General features: G+C 41.9%; 1 protein-coding gene across 5 annotated transcripts in view; it reads left to right on the forward strand.

The window, feature by feature from the left end:
- The window catches only part of GRIK1 (glutamate ionotropic receptor kainate type subunit 1), a 990817-nt gene that overhangs the window by 851092 nt on the left and 114615 nt on the right, over window positions 1-25110 (forward strand). For all 5 annotated transcript variants that reach the window (XM_069204055.1, XM_069204056.1, XM_069204053.1 and 2 more), the window contains one exon: window positions 13826-14051. In XM_069204055.1, the coding sequence (XP_069060156.1) occupies window positions 13826-14051 (226 nt within the window). The remainder of the gene's footprint in view (window positions 1-13825; window positions 14052-25110) is intronic.

A 25110-nucleotide genomic window follows, 5' to 3' on the forward strand; every position in this document is an offset into this window, starting at 1 on the left:
GCGTTTGTTGTCTCTAGCTGTTATCTTTGTAATAAACTAATGAATTCCCCGTCCGTAAGTAGTGCTGACTAGTAGTGAGTTCCTTTTTGAAGCGTTTATGTGTTTTGTGAGATCACCCTCACAGTGTCTAGTACCAGCTCGTGAGAGCTCCCGCATACGGTGGATCAAGAAGCTTTCATTCACACACACACACACACACACACACACATATATATATATATATATATATATATAAAATCACTTAAAAAACAATTGCTAAAGGGACGTTATAGTTAGGCTCGCATTTTAAATTTATGAGACCATAGACATTCACCAGTTATAGCTAGAGTTGCATACAGATGGTACTACTGGGAAGTCAGGGTTGGGGTCACGGAGCAGTGCCCTGATATGGAAGAATGTAAAAAGATCTAACAAGTCCAACAGTTCGCTAGTATCCATAGTTATTCGCACACAGAATTGGCCTTTGGGGAACAGGCTACCTATCTCTATTATACCCTAGCACGACAACCTCTAGGCAGCCACTCCCTCCCATAATATACAGTATTTTGGTAACTAAGTGACCTTCTGCATGGGTGAATATAATATCATGGTGTGGTTTACACATATATTTTAAACCCTAATTTCTCAAAAACTACTGAATGGATTTGCACTCATCACAAAAAGCATGGTTTCTGGACCAAAAATAAACTCAGTTTCAGAGGGAATACAGAGGACACTATCTCTGCTGCTGAAGCTTGCTCTGTCTACAAAGCCTCCCATTTTTTAGTTTCACAAACAGACAGTCCATTTAAAAGATGCAACAATTCAGAGGTGGCTTGAGTCTCAAATACATTTCATATCTGAAAATCAAATTACTAGCATACAGAGTGCAGCCGTAGAGCTTTTTGCAGCCAAGTGACAAAGTGAATTGATTCCTCAGACTTCCATCTGTTGGAAACTGAACTGAAATCCCAATTAAGTTGTCAGCTGAAATGCAGGCAATGTGTGTGCACTCTGTCGTAGAAAGGTGCGCATGTTAGTGAAAACACCACAGTTTGCTTAACTGTCAGTCGCCAATGAAAAAAACTGGAAGTGGCAGCTACACGAATAAGGCTGGTTTGGAAAGTCTGCAAGGAAAGTGCTGATGCTTGGCAGGGTCCCGCGCCATTTGTCATGTGCCTTCATAGTCACTTTAATTCTCCAAGTTCAGCGACTTCCTGCCGTTCAATTCTCATTTAACGGGGTTATCCAGCTGACACAGCATAGTTTTGTGAAAGATGAAAAGTGGCTCATCATTTAACAACTTATTATCCCGCTTAGTTCATCGGATATAGCTTGTCGAATATTAATTTTGCGATGGGTTAAATTATACATTCCAGTGATTATAGATTGTTACATTACACCCATATTATTATTCAGAAATCAACCTTTTTGTGTTAGTGGTTTACTTTTACCACCCTTTTGTGAAACTTTTCCATTTGAGGGAGTACATTTCATATTTTTATTAAGATAGGATGTATTAGGAAAATGTTGTAAAGGAATGGCTTTCTGTAACAGTTACAAATAATGCTTCATTTAGTCAGCACATAACTTGACCGAAAAATGCTCCTTTCCTGTTTTAATAATAATAAACTGTACTGTAACAAACAGCTAGCAAAATATACAGTATGGTTTGCCATTGTGTATCGCCAGGGTAACAAGTGAGGTAGAATAACACGTCATGCACACTCGTGGCTCACTGATATTGTAGTTAAAAGTCGCAGTCTTCAGTGTCAGTTTATCAACCCTCACCTTTGAGATTACATTCATTTGTTCATTTGTCACATTACGGATAGGGGCCTTTGTAAATTGTACCCCATTGTCTGGGGCAATTGCGCGTCACAGAGAAACAGCATAGGTGTGGCCAAACCACATGATGCTCTGGTACTTCTCCTGCCAAAATCCGCATGATTTGTATTCTGCAGTAAATGCTCAATTATTGTTTTTTTTAAACGTGTAGTGGCTATCATTTGCCTTAGAAGCCTACCGAACGCACCGGATACCAAGGTTGCCTGTCTTCATTCAACAAGGCGTAGGAGTAACTGGTGAAATTCTCTCTTGCGTAATGACTGCATAATTACACGTAATTATGCGTAATCGTGTAATAAGTGTAAACCAGCATTTAGCTCAAAATGTACTTTGACCTCCAAAATGGGCCCGTGGATGCATTTTGCGCAAATAAAGTAGCACTAAATGCTCTAGGACACAAGCAGCAGTAGATTGCAACCACTTACTCTCTCTTAATTGGTTGTTCCTGTGCTCCTGGGATAGGATGTTTGCTCCAAAATGACTCCTAATTGCTCAATCTGGTGTAACTGTGTCATTTTGGTAATTTTGCATCACAAGAGTAACGAGTAATTACTCTGATTACTCTGGTGTGGTTAAAATTTCTCCGAGACTTACATTCAATCTCATGCCTCTTTCTTTTGCCACGCTAAACAACTTTCTGTCTCTTTATATCACTCTTTTAGTCACCACATTGTCTCCCTTCGTCAACGTTTTTTATCTTCTCCCTTGCTCCCTTTGCAGCTGTGCTCTCCATTGCTGTGGGTCAAATTCCCAGAATCCAAAAATAAGCATAGTGCACAATACTTGCAACCACCGGCACAAATTAAGCACTGTCTGCAAAAATAGGTCACCTCTAAAATTTGATGCAGGGTAAGGTAGGAAAGCAATTGGCATGAAAAAGCCAGCTGGTAAATCCCAAGAGTAGCCCGAGCCATCTCTTTGCACAGATTTGCATACTGACAATGGTCATGGCTCAGAGAAACAAATCCAGCATTGGCAACAAGGAAAGACATGATGAGTTATACATCCTTAAAACTTAAAGTACTGAAAGCACAATGATGGTTTTAGAATCAAGGGGTTAATACTTTATTGCACAATTAATACGAATCATTGCAATCAGCAACTCACATAAAACTGTTGTCTTCTAAAAACACCATAAAACATCGTACTAGAAATCATATTTCTCATAGATTTAAAAGTATTAACACCGTAATAGCATATTGGTCAGCCAGTGAAAATGATGTGGTGTATATAATCGTGGGGGCAATAAACAGAACCTGTCCCCTATAGCTCCATGCTATCCTTAAAGTTCTGCATCAAGTCTCTTGAGGGTTTGTTGTACCCGCTCAGGAGGCTGGCGAGGTGCTGTGCTGATTGTTTATATAAAAGGGCTATCAGTGCTTAATTTACCAGGCCGGAAATCTAGCTGATCTTGTGAAAAGAGCTGACAGAATTTAATTTGGTCATAAACTAAAAGCTCAGTCAACCTTCACGTTTGTTTGGCGCATGCTTTAAGAGGTGTTCTGCTTTTAAAATGAATTTTGCCATGCATGCCATGTATTGAGGTGTCAAGATAGCTTGTCAGCATGATCTGATGCCTTTTGGAGTTGAAAATGTTTTTGAGGTACAGTTTCTTCCAAGGTAACAGGGCGGGGCATATACATAGAATGTGTAAGGGGCTTCCCAGTGATATGCACATAGCCCGCACCTCCCGTTGTTTGGCGATTTGAGACATCATGGAACTGCATCCAATTAGGGTAATAGACCGAATCTGGCATGCAGCACCTTTGTTTTTAGAGACTTTTAAAATATTTTTGACAGGTATGAATGTGCTGCTGGACCTTTGTATGTGTTAATAGTCATCCATGAATGAGTTAACAGTCTGAACTTATCTCTGTCCTTGCTCCACGATAGCCGTTTGAGTTGTTTATTTAACAGTTGCTTGAACAGTTTATGCAGTAAGGTCTTTTGCCACAGCTCTTCTACCTGCCGATGTTTAATTGCCCAGACAATTCTATTTGACCATGAATTTGAGACCTCCGGCAAGTTCAAGCCTGTTTCTTCCCAAAGCAGCGCTTTTAGTGTGTTTGCTTGAGAGAGGCATATTTGAGGAGAGCCCAATCTTGTACCAATGCTTGGTCTTGTAGCCCAAATTCCAATCTGATTTGTGCTGGTGAAGAACTGTGTGGTAGATGGAAAAGAAGGCGAAAAACCTTACTCTGGGCAATATTCATGAAATTGTTAAACTTGCTAGGATACATTTCCAGACCATATGCCAGGGAATACAAAAACATTGCCTTAATCACCATGAGGAGTGGGCTTCAGGTTGGACTTAGTTCATAGACAGGGTTCGAACACATGCAAGTTGAGATGCCATTCTAGCTTTCAAGATGTTTAGGTGCGAGCGGTGAGACCACCGCTCCTGCAACCAGACGCCCAGGTGTTTATGGCCACTACTTCTGCCCACAGGTTTCTCCCCAAAGAACCACTGCTTTTTCTTGAATACACGCTTGCCAGAGATGACTACCTTGATTACTACCAGGTTTACCAGCAACATATTTGTCCAACAATACTGATCAAGGGTGTTTAGCAATTTTTGAAGCCTCATGCCTGAAAAATTCAATAGGACGATGTTGTCTGCGTATAATAATGTTAGAAGTGGATTACCCAGTTTGGGGGTATGGGAGCTGGAGGTGTTCAATAGTGTGCACAGATCTGCCAGATATAAGATGAATAACATTGGGGCTGGCATGTAGCCTTGCTTAATGCCTCTATCTATCTGGATTTTAGCAGACACTCTTCCATTTCTGCCAACTTTTACCCTTGCCAAGTTGTCAAAGCATAAAAGCTGTATTCCTCTTAGTTTCGGTGGGATATTGAGGTCCACTAACTTCCTCTACAATCTGTGCCATTCCACGGAGTTGAAAACCTTAGATAAGTCCACAAAGCAGGTGTACAAAACCATTTTCTTATTCGTATAATTTTCAGCCAACATGGCTAGTGCTATCAGGTTGTCAGAAGTGTTTGACGAGGGGCGGAAGCCTGTTTGGTTCAGAGGTATTACATTCAGTTTAATTGCCCAGTCTTTCAGATCCTCTAGCAGGCAACCCGCAAATATTTTTGTATCAGTATCGACCAACGTGATCAAATGATAGCTGTCTGGGTTCCCGTAGGGGCACTACTTGGAGATTGGATGGAAATGTGCCCCTTTCCAAGAAATAGGAATTTTATTTTCTGTGACGCAGGAATTGAACATATTACTGAGCTAGTCAGACCAAAAGTCGGGATAGTGTTTTAAAACCTCAGCCGGGAGGCCATTTGGGCTGGGTACCCCATTGGTTCTACAGTGTCAAAGTTGTCCTTCAATCTTTTGTACTTCAAAGGATAAGGGATTCACCTTACAGTTTAAGATAGTATTGAGCTTTGCAGCATCCTCACACCAGTACAGTTTGGAGATATACTCAATCCACTTCTCCTCTGGCACAGTGTTGCTTTGGGTCCCTATGGCCCCACGTCCAATTGATTGACAATGGACCACATGGTACGGCTGTTCTTTTGTTTGCACACCTCCATGACTTTGACCCATTCCTGGTCTATGTGGGTCTGCTTTGCTTCCCAAACTCCCTTCTTGAATTTCTCTCTTAGTTCATGAAAGGCACCGAGTTGACTGGTATCCGTGTGTTGTTTCTTTATAAGTCTTGCTGTTTTGTTGAGCTGTTGCCTTTGCTGCTTTAGGGCTTGTCTGAACCAATTATTTTTACTCTAGAGTGAACCCACTCTGGACCGCTGGATGGGTGCTATCTGGTTTCTTATTGACATTAACATTGCCATCCATTTGATGATTATATCCACCTGGGCCCCTAGATCGTGTGATAAGTTGATTTTCCATGGCTTGTATTTCCCCATGCACATATTAGACCATCGTATATGATGTAGTTGGCTTCATGGATTATGTATTCCTATATTAATGCGCTGTGTAATGGTTGTTATTCACAATTTTCATAATTTGAGAATGATGGTCACTTTTGCATCTAACCTCTATACTGAAAACTTGAAAGTACTTGAAAATTGCCATAGAAGCAAATGTGTAATCTAGGGTGGTTGCAGATTTTTTTGATTTATGCATCAGGTTTATTGGGCAATCTTTAGGGAATCAACCATTCAGGGCCCTCAGCCTTAAGGCCTCTAAGGCTCTCACAAGAGGATGAAGACATTTATCCACGTCCCTGAAGCGCAATACTTGCTGCGGGATGCCCAGGCACTGATCCAGGGCTCCTTCTCTGGCACTTCTTTTCCCATGGTTGGCCATGTTTAAATTAAATTTGCCTGTGAAGAGCCAGAAGGCGATCCCATTTGAGGCCCTTAGAGATAGCAGTTCCTTTTCCGTTATACCTAATAGATGCTGTTTGTCAGCCACGTTGGGATCGATGTAAATGTATAATATTATGACAGATATTGATGTCCATTCCATTAGCCAGTTTTCAATGATGACAGCTAACATGTGGGCTGGTAGCAGGTCAATGCTCCTTACGTTTAGGGATTTACTTGTGGTTATGCAGTTGATAGGCCTCCCTTTGGGTGCCTTTTGGACTTTGCTGTTGCAGCTGGGCTAAAGAATTCTTGGAACCCTGCTAATGGATTTTCAGCTTCTCTACAAAGTTTCCTGTAGCTAAATGATGTCAAAATCCCTCAAAAAGGATTCCACGTTTGGATCTTGAGTGATTTTGCTTGCCCCCGCTATGTTCCAGGATATTACTTTTGTATTACCCAGCGTACATTTGGGCAGAGTTCGAGAAGTTGAGATTATTTTGGCGTTACTGGTTCCAGCTCCATTTTTGAGGATGCAAAGCTGTGTCAGGATCGGAGGGAGAATTTGTTCCTGCTGGCTTCCTCTTTTTTGCAAGTCTGCTTCCAGGCAAAATCTTGGCACGTTGCAGGACTGATCTCTTATTGGCTACCCAGGAGTTTGTTGTCAGGGCTCCATTACTTTTTTCATTAGCTCTTTGAGGGATAAAGAAGGTTGGATATTTTGCTCTGTTCACTTCCTTAAGCTCTATGCCCCAATGTTCGAATACTTCTGACTTGGACAACAGCAACTGCACTAAATCCGCGCTGCTAAAACAAACTTCAGTGCGCTCACTTGAGTCACCCTTTCTAGGTGCTAAAAAGGCTACATATTCAAGATCTTTACTGTTTAATTATTCCAGTTCTTGGATAGCGTTGCAGATTCGCATAAGGTTGCCTCTATTTAGGATATCCCAAGGGCCTTGAAATGTATATGTTGGATGAAAAATTAGGGTAAGCGTGCCCCTATCATTTGAGTGCGGTGGATGATAGCATGCTGTTGTTTGGTCTTTTGTGGTATGCAGAACTGATGTAATTGTGGCGTCTCTGTGCTTGCCTTTTGCTCTGTCACAGTGGGTGTTTGATATGTGGCATGTGCACTAAGCTGATGAGCAGAAGGGTTTGCAAGGGGCCACAATGGTCTTGGATCCCAGGATAGGGATCTCAGAGAGTTGGGATCACTTGATTGTTCTCTTGTTTCCTTGGGGGCACCCACAAAATGGGTTGCCTGGGTGAAAGTCTTGTATCTATCTGGTTGGAAACAGTTTTTGTGGGGCTCCAAAACTATTGTTAATTCACAGTGCACCTCCTGTATGGTGATGGCTCCTTGTTCTTCTCCTGTACCGCCCTGGCCTCCGGATGTTGAGGTCTGAATCATGGTTTCTACGGGTGCAGGCTGCATGTGGGCTTCTGACCTTGGGCAGTTTGGTCGTAATCCTTCGAGCTTGCCTATTGAGGCTGTAATACTGAGGTCCCCCAAGTTCATACTTTCAACTAAAACTTTTCTGCCTCTCTCTGCTGTCTTTGAAGTTTATTACCACCCTGTGGCGTTGGCTGTCTGATTCTGGACCGAAACTTGGTATCTATCGGTTGAGCAGTAGTTCTGCGTTCTATCATTTCAACTTTTTGACTGAACTTTTTTGGGGGGTTTTGAGTTTCCCTCTTGGTGCGCTGTTGCTACAGTTTCTGGGGAGGTGTAGATCTTGGTTTTCCTGGCACACAACTGAAATATTCTGCATTTTCCTTAAACGTTTCTTATTTTTCCTGGACAGAACAGGACCGAAGGGTCCTTCCACTATTTTATGCTCCTTATTTGGGCTTTCCGCTGTTTCTCCTGATGTCTGTTCTGGACTTACTTCGGCCTGTGCTGCAACGTTTGGCCCTCCTTCTTGCTGGCTGTTTGTTGTTTCAGGGCCTTGTGGCCTTGGTGGGCGCAGCCTGCCATTTCTCCACTCTTCAGATTCCTGTTTTAAGTTAACCACTATTGTCGACATAATTGATGATAGTTCTTGTAGTTTGTCCAGGACTGGGCAACAGTGGCAAAGATGAGCCTGGTTTACTGGCTCCTTGCCAGCCTCCACAAGTGCTGGTGCTTTTTTGATAAGTAAATTGAATCTGTCCAACTTGTTATCAATTGCCATGGTATTGGTTGCCAAACTTTGCAACATCTGAATTTGAATGTCTAGTTTGTCTGTATTAAAGATTGTAGCATTTGTTGTGGCTGTTAACATTTTGTTTAAGTAGTCCCATCCTGTCAAGAGCACGGCGTCCTTTTTGTCAGTAAGTCCAAGGTTTTGCACTGTTTTGAATGCAAGCGGCATGTTGGTAGTGGGCTGATTAACACTCTTTTTTTATAGGCATTTGGTGGACACCCCCTTAATCTGAGTACTGCACTTCATCTTTATTGAAGACCTCCTCTAATTCCTCCTGCTTGAGAAAGGCCTGCCAGCGAGGGCAGGACAGATTCTTCATTGGAATTGATAATTCTAATTCCAAGCTTCCTTCTTAGCTTCCTTCTGTACAATGGCCCTTAGTTATGAAGACTTCAGGGACTATGCTTCTGCTCTTTATCACTATGGTTGGAGATAGCGGGACTTCCCGTCTTTGTGGTTGGGGAGTGTGCTCAATTTGATTGCATTGGATTTCCAGGCGAGTTGGGGCTCTTGGTGCTGAAATTCCGGCATTGACTCTTGTGCTGCATTGCTTGGTGTAAAGTCCTCCCAGCTATTGCCCAGGCTGATTGCACCATCACGGAAGGATCTCCAGCCGGGGTATGATCTTGGGACTGTTTCTCCAGGGGGTGTTCTGTGACTGGTGGTTTTCTCCAGTGGTGTAAAGTACCCAATGATGCCTTTGGACCCTCCCTTCACCTTCTGGCATCCCTCTTGTGACTGCTCCTGGAGCCCCAGGGAACTCTCCTTTCAAACCATTGCTGCCTGTGTTGTGGGTAGGGACCTAGCAGAGTACTTCACCTATGCCCCTTTTGTCCGCCCCCACCTGTTTGTTCGAGGCTGCCTTCTCTCTTCTCATTAAATTCTGCACTCTCTCATGGGCCATCAAAAGGAGGGAGCTGCGGATCCTCATAGTCTCTCCACACTCTGCTTGCCCCCCCCCCCCGGCTGTACCTATTGCCTATAGATTACTCCTCCTCTCACTTGAAGTGAAATACCCGTAATGTAGATAGGGGAGCTTGAAGTTTCCCCAGTAATGTGTATTGGTAATGCCAGGGAATTCCTAGCAGGCTGGGCCGGTAAGGGGGGTTACGGTAAGAGGCGAGTCTCACCAGAATCTAGTCCTGGCCCTCTCTGCTCACTCCAACTCTGGCAAAGTCCTCCAGCCCTCCACAGTGGCCCTGCCTTCTGTACCTTCTACACTGAGCTTGGCTCGTCACACAACAATTCTTGGGTCCGAGGTCTGAAACGCGTGGCCTCTCCTGGTCGCGCTGTGATCTGCCGGTTTCTGTCGCAGTGACTTCTGTCGGTGACTTCTGTCTGTGAAGTTGCACCTCCCTTACAGAGTTGGTCAGATTATGTCAGATTACGTCCTTTATAATGGTCATGTTTTCCTATAGATGACTCAGTTAGTGTGTCACTTGCGTGTGGTGTATCTTGTGTCCCAACAAGCTGTTAGCTGGTTGTTGGCGAGTAGTTACACAGAGTGGGTCAGTGGGCCAAGGGATTTTTCCAGGCACGGGTGCTCTTGCGTCCCTTGCAGACCACCCTGCCTTTCCCTTGCAATGCAATGCAGGAAGGGTGACTTTGTCTGTCCTGTTGTATGTTCCGTTGAATGACTCTCAGCCCCACTGCTTCACTGCCCCACTGTCTGTAGGTTGCTTTATTGCTGGATAGCTTGCTAGTTGCTGGCGTCAGTAGCAGTAACAGTATATTTTTTTACTAGGTGTTCCAGGCTGAGTGCCTGGCTGCTGACTGCTGATTACAGGCCTTAACAAGGAGGCTGATGGCGAGCGAGGCTCTCTGGTAGCCCCACAAGCCGCACCCAGACCTAGCTGTGCCTCTTCTGTGAGGAACCGGGGTGCACTCTCAGCGTCAGCCGCCTATGGCTGCCGTGCTCGCTTAGCTGCTTGCGCTCTTGCTTGCTGTGCTGCTACCTTCAAATACATGAAGAACCTGGAGCCTTGTGGCCCTGAGGCCAGCCAGTAGTGTTGACTGGCTCACCGGCCGTGTCGCAATCAGTGCCAATAATTCTCCCCCTAAAGACAGCCCTCTGATTACTGGGGCCATGCTGTGCGGATGGGGGGGGGGGCGACACGCTGCTGGGTGGCTGGTCTGCTGTGCTAAGGCCTGGGAGGCAAGTGGATCGGGCCGGATGGCAAGCAAGAACGATGCTCAGTGACGTGGTGGAGCTTCGTCTTCTTGTCGGTCCTTCAGCATCAGTGCGTCCAGGCTTCCTCTCTGTGGTTCTCAAATTCAAACCTTTAGGAAATCGATTTAAAAATATACAAATGTTTTCAAATCAATTTCTGTACATCTGGAGCCCAGTCTATGTCATTGGCCCAATTTACAATGTATTCAGGGGAAAAACACATACCTAATCATCTCTGTGGGAATGTCGCAAGTACGTATGTCCACCTGAGGAAATGTGACACAAAGGTACATCTGTACTATTTTTTTCTTTTCCATGGAGAAACCCGACACCTATTGGCTGTAATTTCATCTACCTTTGTGAGCCGTGGGTGGGAGAGCAGAGGTAATTAAAGAGAGGTTCATATCTCTTGCCAAGCCAATAAACAATAAAAATGTGGAAGGAAAAAATGAAAGAAACTAGCACCAATAAAATAAACAACATAATAAAAAAGAAAACCAGTAAAACAAATTACTTTAGGAACCATGTACAATTCCAGAGATCACTGAGCTCACATTTGCCTTCCGTGGCACCATCGACTACAATCTGGACGTACACATGGCTTACCCCAAACAATGCTCCTGCATAAAACATACTAGGACATACATAATATTTGTGCTCAAGAGCTTTATGACCTCTCACCAGCTTACATCGGCCCTCTTCTGTAACTCTGAAGTCTGCAAAAGAAGTCTCTAAATTGACCTCAACTCTCTTCATAGCCAGTCCCATGACAGTTTCTGTGTTGTTATGCCAGGACTGTGAGAAGTAGTTGGGCAGAAGATGCAAATGTTCCCTAAGCGTGCACGTCTTCAGGGCTCAGCACTCGAGCAGCAAAATATCTTCACAGATTTATGAGCGAGCCTGCCCTGTTTATTAAATGTGAAACAGCTGACAAAGCAGTACCACTAAATGGCATCAGATGCTGAAAAGGTAATATCTTTTCTTAACCTGGTGGATATATTTCTTAACAATAAAACAGGTGCACGCACTATAGTGGCCCCACACAATACTTTTTGCCCAGTACACAGGAAAACTCCGGAAATGCCTGTTTTGTGCCTGGATTTTAGATCCCGCTTGCCAAAAGAGATTAGAGAAATCCAATCTATTCTCATTTTGAAAGAGGCACCAAGACCACTTTTTGGTAATTCGGGAACTCTCCCAACCGGTAATTGTCTAGTTTTAGAAAAAAGTACATTAACCTGCTGTACTTTAAATTGCTAGTAGATTTCATTTTTGCTTTATTTAATTATCTTCACAGCTCTGTTTTAAACCAATGCAATTTTCTGAATTTTATTCTTATGCATCTGAAATGGCCAGGAGCAAAATATCAAAATTGACGCATCTTGTCCCTTCTCCAAGGGCACAACCCTTAATTATACTATGGGACTAGAGATGTGCAAAGTTGGGAAATATTTCCTATGAAACTTTTTGAAGTTTCTTTTAAACTTTGTAGAAATGTTTAATAAAAACTAATATAAAAATAATAACTAAAGGAAATGTCAGTAAATATAGGTATTGTTTAAAAAAAAACAAATCTTTAAAGCTGGAGAATTTATTTGAAAAAAATGTTTTAGCTGTATTATTGTTTTCAATTTTTAAAAAAGTTTTTTTGAAGCATCATTTTTCTGGTGTGTAAACGTTTGCATAAATTGACATAAAATCTCAGATTTAAGGAAGTGTTACATTTGTCAGCTCTGTAGGGAAACTTTCATTTAGACCATCTGTAATTGGGAACTGATCGGCCTATGTGTTTGTGCATGGCCACCAAGACACATTCTCTAAAATGATTCCTCACCCACATAGTTATTTTTCAGAAACAACTCCTGCATCGACTTACTTGTCTATCTTTTAAATGGTCCTTTCCTCGGTTAGTGTATGCATACATTTGCTTCAGTATTTGGCTTAATAAATAATTGTTGTTTTTTTATGATATATCACGTTTTCTAAAAATGTTGAACTATATAGTTCATTTCTGTAGTCCACGTTCCTTCATCAATCATGCATGAATGGAAGGCTTGTGCGCAGTCAACTGTAAAAGTGCTGCATTGGACCTTTGGAACTTTAAGATACCTTTATCTTTTGTTTGTTACTGCAGATCGATTTCGATGATAGCTTTCGTTTTGGGGCCATTTTTGCCTTTTTCCCCTCTAGATCCCATCCCTCAAATGTCCTTTTGTCTGCAGGTCGACAAAAAAGAATCACAAAACAATTCAGCAGTTAATGATCTCCATTTTGATAGGACATGGTGGTCCGGAGTGATAGGGCAACACAATATCATGAATTCAATATCATCCTGCCAAAATGTAATAGTCAAAATACCCACTACCAAAATATCTTCCAACTAAGTATCTATTGGTAAGTTAAGGTTTACTATACTTAACTCTACAGATACATACCTTGACAACATGCATATGTTCAATGTACAAAGACATGGAATTCAAAATGTTAAATCTATACTTGCCTATATATAACTGTATACCTCCATCATATTTTGGTAGCCATAATATTCCTGTAGATTGATGTTAGATTCATGATATTTTGACATACAACCCCAGAATGCCACCAGCCTCCATTTGTACATGGCATTAAACATCTATTGCAAAAGGAATTCATCCCAATCGGACAGGCTTTAACAGATGTAAGGTCCAAAGGCAATTGAATCTTTGAAAAGAGCCCAAATGGTGAAGGGTTTGATAATGGTCCGTCTTGTATTTTTTTATTATTCCATGCAAAACTCTTTCTCTTCTCTCCCAAACTTGCTGGCAAATTTTGACCTGTAAAAATAAGGAGTTAGCAACTGGCATCAGTGCTGCTATCTGAAGTACTGGACCGTAATGCACAACCTACTTCTGATTAAACTTGATACTGCTCAGCCTTACAATCATCTAATACGTTTGTGGGTAGGTTTTTAATTCACTGTCACAAGGTGTGCTGCACCTAAAAGTTGCATGTATGCAACCTCCACATTTATGAAGGGCCTGGAAGTGGTGCGCACTGTGATGACATGTTGTGACATCAACCCTACGCCATCATACAGATGGAGCGCATCATCGAGCACAGCCAATGCTGACTGCCACGCCAACCTAAGATCCCATGTGCTGGAGGCTGCTCCTGGGGAAGGCAAACTTTTAGTTACTGTTTGCGCTTGGTGAAATTTCCTCTCATGGTTACATTATGCTGTGAACTATTTTTAGATGTAATATAATTATTCAACTTGGGCATTTTTGGGAGTTTTTGCTGTTATTTATTAACTTAATTTGAAATGCATTGCAGGCTGCAATCGTCTATTAATAACTGTGGTTTGCATTTGCAGAAATCCAAAATTTCAACCTACGAAAAAATGTGGGCATTTATGAGTAGCAGGCAACAAACAGCACTGGTGAAGAACAATGACGAGGGAATCCAGCGCGTGCTCACTACTGACTATGCTTTGCTGATGGAGTCGACGAGCATAGAATATGTCACGCAAAGAAATTGCAACCTCACGCAAATAGGGGGACTTATCGATTCTAAGGGTTATGGTGTTGGAACACCTATTGGTAAGAATTCTTTCAGCATGCATTCTTTGGCAACTGCTTCACAGACATGGTCGAATGCCTCTAATGATCAAGATAACATTTTTAAATCATGTACTCTGCATTCAAATCCAAGTAAATTATTGAAACAACCCAAACGCAAACACAGAGTTGATGTTTAGAAGCTGCTTTTTATTTAACGATGGGAGGCGTTAATTGTCATGGTGATTTCATTAAAGGTTTCAGCATACAGGTGACTGGATAGCATAAAAAGGCACACACTAAACAACAATGGCTACAGTTGTTTCTTTGAAGAAAGTCTTTTGACGAAGGGTTCACAAAGGTTCTATCTATATTGATTTATTTAATAATCTAAATTGTTAACCACGTAATATTGTATAGCATCTTAAATCAGTGCATATCCTATTTTAATTAAACGTGTTTAAGTCGTGTGCAAAGTCATAATTTAACCACTGATGTGTGCCATCTTTTCAAAAGTCTGCCTACATGACAATATGCATTCATACAAAAATGTTTTTGTGGAAAAGATTTCCGGCGATGTATTTTTTCTGAGAACTACCTACCATTAAAAAATTAATTTGAACTACCTACTATTAAGAATGAATTTGAAAAATATTTGTTTCCCTGTGAAAACTGATTACACATTGTGCCTGCTGTTTTAGCTTTGTAATATTCACATAACTCACTAAACTTGTAAATTTTTATGTGGACGAAAACCTTTGCAACTTCACACACCCATTTTTTTGCTTTTGGGTTTTTATTTTACCAAATGTGTAACCCCACCATGGACAGAGCTGTCACAGGCTTTGGTGGAGCCCATTCCAAAACATTTCCGTGGGCCTCCCAGCTCAGGAATTTTATCATCCTTCGAAGGATGAAAGACTCAATGGATCTGGAACTGTTTGTATCTGCTTTATACGGATTGCACAAAGTTATCCATTAGGCCTATTAAGCTGTTAAACTATACCAATTGCACACACAAACTACGGTGCATATTTACAAGCCCCTAATGCTGCCTTCACATCTTTTTTTTTTACCATAAGGCGGCGCTAACCAGTCCCCCACCCTGTGCCATATTTACAAAGTGGTGCAATGCAGGCATTGCGACGCTTTGTAACCCCTTGCGCCACATTATAACTGCACCAGATATAATGTATTCAAGTGGGGTGTTCCCCAGCAGGGAGGCTGAACAAATGGTGCAGTGAAATCTACAAGACTTCATTGAGTACTTCTAGCGTCATTTTTTAACGCCTGCTCAGGGGGCTAGTGCATTAGCCTATGGGCCTCCCTGTGCTTTGATGGACTAGCGCCAAAATGTAGACGCTAGTCTAGCAAAGTGGCACAATAGTGGCAAAACTTTTGACAGAATTGTCCTAACGTCACCATGGTGCGCTGTATTGTAAATACAGGTCTACCATGGTGACGTTAGGAAGGCGCAGGGTGACAGAAGGAAACTGGCGTATCGGACTCGATGCGCCAGTTCCTTGTAAACATGCCCCTAAGTGTGCACAGAAGTAGATGGAATGACAGCTTGAAATACTACCTATTGCATTCCTCATTTCTGTTGGTCTTCTCTTCAAATTGGTTCTGTTTTTGTCAGTTTTCCTATCCCCACAAAACAACTTTTTCCCTCTCTCTGACTTTCCTCTCCCGGATAAACCCCGATCCTACCTATGAGCCTTTGTACTTTTGTGAACACTGAAATGTTTTTTTGCTACACAACAGCCAATCTTTGTGTTTTGTCAAAATTACTACCTCGCTGTACTCTAACACATCATCCATATCCTAGAACATTCGTTTTTGCAGGGAAAGAAATATACCTCTTACCTCAAAACTGCTCTCACCATAAATGTACCCATGTGGCTCCTTCAAAGCACCTCTTCTCCTGAACTGAAATAACAAAGTCCTGGTTACATTAGGTTATCATTACTTTCCCTCAAGAGAGGAGTTTTCGCCTTCTTTCTGAATTACTATTTGGGCTGTTCTGATGTTGAAGGGATTGTTAGCCTCTATAGCATTGATGGTGAATTTCTGTCTACTGGGTTTTTTCTTCTTATACATGTTTATCTCTTAACTGGTGACATTTTGGCTCCTGGATTGTCTGTCTGGAGTGTTTCGTTTCTTAGACAGGTAAATCGGATGGTTTTGTAGGCGTTGCTGCTTGTTATAGTTATTTCACTGTTGGGATTTTATGGTGGCACTTTTCAGGCTCTTAATGAGACATGTCATGGTGTTAGACAGCAGCGTGGCTACCGGTGGTGCAGCTAGTATACAAAGCCATTGCATCCGATGTTCAGTTTTCTCTATGCAAGGCTGCCTGGAGCCTGGCTCTCATTTTACTACTGGTTGAAAGCGGGGAAGGGCATGAAGAAGAACGTCAGAAAGGAAGTTAAATTACAAATTCAGGGGATGTGTAAACCATAGGTTTAAGAAGACAACAAAAACAGTACAGAATTAGAAATTAACATTTGTAGAGACCTCATGATAAGTAGATAGGTATGTAAAGCATTTTCCAGTTAAATAAATTGTCATTAGTAGTAATAATAATCATAATAATAGGTTTGGCAATGACAACAATTTTTTCACACAAGTTGAGGTTGCAGTTGATGGGGGATTTAAAAGGGAAAAATCTCAAAAGTAGTGAATACAGTTATTTAAGTATCTTTTAAAAATCACGTATAATCTACAATTCCAGGAAATATTGATGTTAAGGTGGAAAAGTAGTGCTTTCTTACATCAGAGGGTTCTACAAAACTTATACTTTAGCAAATATAATTCTGTTGCAAAACATTCATAAATCCCATTCTGATTCAGAATTTCGAAGGGGTGCACTAAACACACACCTTCCAAATAACGAATCGGAATGTATTCACAATTCCGAACTGTGATTCAGTAACATATTATCAAATTGCAGTTTGGGATTAATACATAACAAAACACATTTAGGGTCGTAAATGGCTGATTACAGGAGTTTTTTCTTGAAAGACAAAAAAATCAGCGATTCTCATGTGGAGAGCTTCTCCCTGGTTGTTGAAAGCATTAGGCAATTTCCTTGCCCAGCAACGGCTTGACTCCATAGTGAAGGTCACCATAGTTTAGGTGGGACAGGAGGGCTGTCATTATGGATGGGTAGCTCTGAAGCCAAAGGACCATGAGATCAGAGGTGTCTAACGGCAGAGACAGCAGGTGTTATACTGTCAGAAACTCAGCACTTGCCCCAAATCTAAATAGAGAAAGGGGAACTGTGCATTTGCCAGGATGGGAGCCCTGATGAATCATTGTGGTCTTCCACTTCCACCAATCTCTAAATGACCCACAGACTTTCCATTGGAACTGTTCATGAACTGTTTGGTCTATCATTCAAAATGACTTAATTGCCACTGGAGATGACATTGGAAAAGGGAGCCCAAGTTAGGACGATATTTGCAACATAATTGCTGTTGGTTTCATTTTTTTGTGTGGGACCAGCACATAAACCATGGTAGACTTTATCAGCAAATGTAATGAAATGAGTTACTCTCTCAGGGTGAAATGTCCTACTGCCTCAAGGCTATTAGTTGTATGATTCCTGAGGATTAACCCCCATTTTGCCTTTCTATCTACGCAAATAACATAAGTGGCAATTGGTCAGCCATGCTGGCGGGCATGTCATGGCAGAACTGCTGCACATTTTCTTTTTCCTGTGAAACTACTCTTGCTGTTTACATAGGGGTAAAAATATCAGTCAACACAGAGGACACATTTCAGCCACTTAATTGCAAGTGACCTTTTGCATCCTTTAAATCTACAAAAATCTGTACTTTCCTTTCATGCAGACTTCCTATTTAGGTTGCATATTCTTCAGATTCCTACCTTATCACATTTATTAATCCTGCTTAGAAAGCATCTGTCATCGTCCACATAGTTACACCTATATCCAATGACTCTACCATTTGGCCTTTAATACCTCACAAGCAGCCGCCTTAGCAGACTCCTATAGCTGTTCTTCAATCAATTGCATCTTGAAACAGGGGCTCTCATGGCTATTGTAATTGTATAACCTTCTCATATTTATTAATTTCTGTACAATTATCTGTAAATATTTTTGTAAACTAAAAACAGTTTGGGCATCATGTGTGACGCACAGTCACAGATTGCCTCCTAACAGATCGCTTGTAGAGTGCATTATTGACCTTCAGTGCAGAACTCACATCATCAGGAGATGGTAGCTCCTCCCTACAAATTCTTTTCCAAGTTCTTCTTTAACCCTGACTGTTTTATCAGAAGTTGAATGACTTTAAATGTTAACTCCTGCCTAGTTCTACAAGACAGAATTATTGGTATATCCACTTCTATATTATCTTTCATAATTAGATTTTATTTCTGAATCCAGTTTGTACCCCCTATGCTTGTACATGTGTGATTAATTTGATTGTCAGCAAATGTGTTTCTCTACATTCATCTCCTCAACATAAACTTCTTCTTGATACCAGTCTTTCAGCATCCATATGTATGTTATATCTTTAAATCTTCTTCAATATATTGAAGACCCAGAAAACAATACTAGTCCTGAGCAAGATACATACTATACTAGCCTCCTAATGAGTCTCTTCCTCGTGTTATCCCAACTCTCATGCTTTGGGCATGCACCCTCTCCAATTTTCAGTCTGTGTGGGGACTGCACAATAATCGTTGTGTGGGTCTCCTCATATTTCCCCCACCATGTCTTTCCAATCTATGTGATGCCATTTAGCATTTTATGTCCCCTACAGTCAATACACCAAGGATACTCAGATCTTTTTCCATTCTACACCTTCGTACCCCACCGTAATGCCTAAATCTTAGACTGCCTCCCATCAACCCAGTGATGGATTACTAATTTATCTTCATGCTCATCTAAGCTATCAGTGTCACCCCACGTGCAAGTGATACCTCAGTATGTTCCTTGCATTGGCATGCATTTTTCGAGGTGCCTTGACACCATCTTCAATATTGATAGGCTTGCCTACTCTCTAGGTTCTACTTTACTATAGCCAAACCTTGGTACACCCAGCCACAATCCAGGTTATTTTGTTCCTGCCACTCCTTTTACTGGGACACTTGGACCCCAGACCAAAGATCTGGGAGGAGCCTGAATAAAATTCAAAGCATACCAACATCTCTCAAAAACCATCTCGATCAACTTGACTTCAGCACCGCTCTCCCCTATGTTTAAGGCTGTGTAATTGAAAAAAGTAAGGGCCATATTTACAAGGAACTTGCGTTGCGGGTACATCACTTTTCGTGCTGCACTAGTGGCAGACCCATATCTACAAGGCCATGCAAAGTCACCTTGCGTAGCTTTTCATGGCCTCGTAGATAAGGTATAAGGCAACTCGGCACAAGTCTCTGGGTTGCCTTACACTGGGTAAGGGAGGCGTGCCATGGGCATTGCTGTGGGTGTTCCCACGCAACACCCATGGATTTTGACGCATTCCCAGATTTACAAGAATCTGTATACCTGGGAATGCGTCATAACTGTATGCCTCCCCAGGGCGGGTGCAACAAGGAGAAACATCTTCATTACTCCTACTTGTTTTCTCTTTCTACGTATGCTGCATTCTGCAAAACACAGAAAGAGGAACATGCCTTTCTGGATTGTTGGAGCCCCTTCCTGCACAAAAACAATCCTGTCATCAACACAGAGACCTGTTGCACACCTTTAATGCCACTCCTGAGGTGGCATAGGAATCTGACGCATTCCCAGGCTTGTAAATCTGGGAATGCGTCCGATTCCATCAGATTCTATGGGTATTGCCTGGGAACACCCACAGCAACACCCATGTAGCGCCCCTTTCACACAGTTATGCGTGAAAGGGGGGCATATTTACAGGGTCATGAAAACTTATGCAAAGTGGCTTTGCGTGGCCTTGTAAATATGGGCGGGCACATTGTGCAACAGGAGCATTAAAAAAATGATACTCCAGTGACTCAGTGTGCCTCCAGGGCTTTGTTAATGAGGCCCTAAGCTTTGTGAATCAGGCACATACTGTTGCAGGTACATTTTTTGCAAACTGAATAGACATTTTTCAGGAAATGCATGTGTTCTGCCTTAAACATTATTGTAACGACACAATAAAAGTACGCAGGATAACGTGGTCAACCAGTTGTTTTCTGTTTCTTTCTTTATCGAACAAGTATCATGATTATTACCAAATAACTTTTATGGCATAAAGCCCTCCATCTCTTCAACCACTATTGCTAGTTATCAAGGTGAGAAAGCAAGCACTATCTTCTGCAATTTGTAGGGTTGCCTCAGCAGCATTGCACCTTCATATATCAGAGAACTTTCAAGAAATAATAATTTAGCAGTGAGTTTATGTGAAGATGAGACATTTTAGCAAGTCTACTTCAGAATCTTGCACACAAGACAAAGCAAAGCTTTACTTTCAAGAAACATGTAAAGTTTACAATTATAAAAATATTTAAACAGTGTATCGTGCTTACAAATTAAGAAAATTTTAAAAGGAAGCCACATTCAAATGGATCACTATAAGCATCATTTGTGTACAGTGACAGCAGTGAGTTATATAATGTGCCTTGGACAGCCTCACAGAATAATCTGCATTACAATGATGGAAACAGCAGGGCATGGGGCTCGCTCTCTGCCATGCCGTCTTGCAGTGCAGTAGAGGGGGGCAGTCAAATAGGCGCATTGGTTCATATCTTCAGTATGACTAGAGACTCATCCACTCATTTTTCTCTAGGTCAGAGATCTCCAACCTTTGTGTAATATGAGCTTCTTAAGCTCACGAGCTACTGGTACGAGAAGCCTGCTGTAGGTAATTAGTGTGAGAGAATTTCCTTCCCATGTTCACACTATTTGTGTCCAGTGATCAATTTAACCTTTTTCTTTTGACCAGTAGTCTAAAGCCGATTTGAATAACAGTTACATCTTTTAGTAAGATACCCAATGAAAGGAGTTTTCAACCCATTCAATACTCAATAGATGATGTAGACGTTTCAAAAATCTTTGTAATAATTAGAACGACACCAACAGAGCTATCAGGACCTACAGGGGAGCCATAGTTGCCTCTTTCAATCCCCATGACCCCCTGCTAAACTGTAAGTTTGTTAAATTCTTGAAACACGTTATGCATACTGTTCCCCACAGTCAAACAGTGAGCTTGACAAGTTCTTGATACACGTTATACGATGTTCCGGTTTTAGCTCCAGGTGTCAGGCAGCCGCCTACCACGGTAGTCTCATAAGTATCTAAGACACTTCTTAAGCCCGAGACAGTAACAAACCTATGTTCTCCCATCTAACACATCCTGTACTTCCGGCCTGAAGAACTTTTATCCTTCACTACAACCGAGTCATTCTTCAAAGATGTATTTATTTCAGTTTTTAACATTTCAATCTACATTTAAGTTCCTGGTTTTAAATTCTTGTTTTCCTTCTTTTTCTTTTCCGAATGTTTTTACTTTGTGTTGGAAAATGGGTTATTGGTAAGGGCAGGTAGGTACCTACACCTAGCAACAAGCCACTAACCTCCACCTAGGTACAGTTAGGTCTCAGTAAATTAATCCCAGCTCAACCCTTGGTAGCTTGGCAACGAGCGTCAAGGCTTAACTTAGGAGACAGTGTGTAAAGCATTCAAATATCACAAAACAGTAATTAAATAAAACACAGGAAACAGTTTAAAAATCCAAAACCAATTTATAAAAATAGTTTCTATTTTTATCTTTAAAATGACACAAAAACGATTAAAATCGGTTCAGGGGAACCGGAGATATGAATTTTTAAAGAATTATTATTTTTCTAGTGCTTAGAAACAAAAAGCGCCAATCGGGTCATCTGGTTGCACCAGGACCGGGGCAAAGTCAAAGTTTCAGGCCGACCGCGATGGAGCCCTGCTCGGCTACAAGTCGCGGGAGGCCTCGGTTAAAAAGTTACCTTCTGACTTAGTCTTTATTTTGAAGTTTTTCTTCACCGGGACGAACCTGCCAGTTGTATCTGACCTCCTGGAGCCCTTGTCCGGATACGCGATGTGGGTTTCCTTGGTGGAGACTTTTACCTTCGGACTTAGTCGTTTTTTCGAGATGAAAATCCTTCGACCGGGGTAAACCTGGATCTTGATCCGACGTCCGTGGAGCCCTTCTCGGATACGATGGCTGGGAGGTCCTGGTCAACTTTTTACCTTTGGACTTAGTCTCTTTTTCGGATGTTTTTCTTTACCGGGATGAACCACGAAGTCAGGCCGGGTCGTGGTTGAGGCAAGCAGGCTAGAATTTCCGCGGCGGGTTGGTCCCTCTCTGGAGCTTTTTTACAAATTTTTTCAAATCTTCTCCAAACTTCTGGGGCTTCACCCAGATGTTCTTTTAAGGTTCTTTTGGGGTCCACAGCTCACCCCAAGGGTCCAGAAGTTCTGTGATGGTCCTTGGGGGGTGCGGACTTCAACTCCCAGAATGCACCTGGCGCAAACTCCTTTTTGGCCACTGGACAGTGGTCAGCTGGTCACTTTTCAGGAGTTGGTGCAGGGGGACTCTGGTTAGCAATTTTTCACCTGTAGCAAACAGGGAGTCCCTCCTTGAACCAGTCGAAGCCAGGCAAAGTCCTTCTTGTGGTGAAGCCCAAGTGTGCAGCTCGTGCAGTCCTTCTGAGTGCAGGTTCCAGGTGCAGGCCAGGGGTCCAGCAGGGCAGTCCTTCTTCTCCTTTAGTTATTTTCTTCTTGAAATCTGGCGGGGATCTGAGGTGTGGGGGCAGGTCTGCCAGTTTTATTCTTGCTCCTGGGTGAAAAGCAGGGGGGCCCTGGTTCTCCAATCAGGTACAGGGTTGTCCCCCTGTGATGACCACTTCCTGGGAAGTGTGGCAAAAATCCATCCCAAAAGGCAACAGTCTCTAAAAATCCAACATGGCTGAATCTGATTTTTGGAGGTTACATCTGGCTGAGCCCACCCACTGGTGTGGCTAAAAATCATAAACACACCCCTCTCCTGCCCTCTCCTAATCTAATCAAGGGGGCACCTAGCTGTCTGGGGTTGCAGGATGTGGGGGTGTTGCTGGGTGCTCCAGATGTCCTTCTCTGCCTTTGAAGACCAGTTTGGCAGCCCTCCCCCTTCCTGCCTCACCATCTGCTGAGGGGAGATTCTCTCCCCCAAGCACATTCCTTTGTGTGAAGCCAGGCCACTTCACACCTCATCAAGGCAGCCTGGCAGAAGCTGCTGCAGGCTGGCCAATCAGAGCACAGCAGCAAAAACAATGCAGAGCTGAAATTTGCAACTTTTTAGGTAAAGTCTAAACTTTTTACCTGAACAAGTTATATTAAATCCAACAACTGGAAGTTGTGGGATTTATTACAACAATTAATTTGATACCAAATTCTTGGTATGTAACATTTAAGGAGACTTTAAAATTTAAAATAAAGTCTGCCCATTCTAGCCTATGAAGGCCATTTACTTCAATAAGGGAAAAACGAATTTGGCTGTTTTTACCTCACCGGGGCTTATAAATCTATTTTTATAAAGTCCCTGCTTATAGTTACATGGCACCCAGCCCTAGGGGCACATAGGGCACACCTTAGGGGTGACTTATATGTAAAAATAAGGTAGTTTAAGACTTTGGAAGTACCTTTAATTCCAAAGTCGAATTTGCATATAACTTTAATTTAAAAGCAGCCAGCAAGGCAGGCTTGCTTTTAAAATGACACTGGGCACCTCAGCAGTGCACCTAGGTGTGCACCACCTATGCTGTGGTCCCTAAACCTACATACCCTACAATATACTAGGGACTTATAGGTAGGTTAACTTAGCCAATTATAATTAGCCTAATTTGCATATCCATTTTACACAGAGCACAGGCCCTGGGACTGGTTAGCAGTACCCAGGGCACAGCCAAGAGTCAGTAACCACCAGTACCTATCCAAAAAGAGTGGGGGTGATCAGGCAAAAAAGGAGGACTTTCCTACACTTTGCAAATTGGCAAAATTGTTGTGGTTTTTAACTAACTGAATCAATAAATAAAATGAATAATTAGAATGAACTGGAATGTGTGAGACTGCGTAAAGTAAAATTCATTATTGTCTCTGTTGTGCTGACATGAACAAAACAAAAAGATAATTGTAATCTAATGGACATATTGGAATTAAATGCCTGAAGTAAATTGCTGTTCTCCATGGAAACCCATTCATTGCTCCAAGGTGGACCCTAAGACTGGGCACAAACTTTTGCACCATATATTAAGAAGGGGTGATTTTAGCTGCATACTCTTGTACAAGTTGAAAAGATAACAAATGGCCAGGGAACATGCTGGATTTGGTGAAGGCACCCATGGCCATTTTGGCAAATCTCTATTTGATACGAATCATAGGATTTAAAGTGAGCTGTGAAACCATTGGAAATGCTTGAATTACATTATTCTTAAGCCAGCACCCTGCAAGAGTTCCAACGAAATTTCATGGCCTGTATACCAAGATTTATATTTAAATAGTTTTTCCAAATAACTAGCCTAGTTTGATGATTATTCACTTTTATTCCAGTATAAAATGGTTTAAGATTATCATATCACTGGGAGTGGAAAGAGTATTGAGACATGGAAATTACCTATTGTATGCAAAAATTGTTTAACACTGCCAGCGAAAATCAAGTAAGTGAAATGACTTTTAAATAACAAATGGGATACTGCCGCCCCTGCTTAACCTGATTTGAAATATCAACTTTGATGGTATATTCCCATTTTGGCACTTACTTGAACCTTGATTCACATCTGAGTATATATTAGGACTCTTCCAAAAAATATTGTGGAATTCCTAGGGAACCAAGGGCCAGATTGACTAAGCCTTTTTGTATTGCAAATGGGCCATATCACAGAATTGGCCCATTAGCGTCTGTTGAAAGACATTTTGGTATATATGAAACTCAAATTGAGATGGTAACATGTTAACGAATCGCAGTTTGTGTTTGCAACCAAACACCCATTTGGTTTTTGAAAGGATAATGTTTATGGCGCCCCTTCCAAATATCAAAACAGAAGGGTATGTATTAATGTTTTGCAACCAAATTCAGGTCACCAGTCAATAATACTTTACCAACTACAAACATGT

The sequence above is a fragment of the Pleurodeles waltl genome, chromosome 8, assembly GCF_031143425.1.
Source record: "Pleurodeles waltl isolate 20211129_DDA chromosome 8, aPleWal1.hap1.20221129, whole genome shotgun sequence".
Classification (NCBI taxonomy): Eukaryota; Metazoa; Chordata; class Amphibia; order Caudata; family Salamandridae; genus Pleurodeles; species Pleurodeles waltl.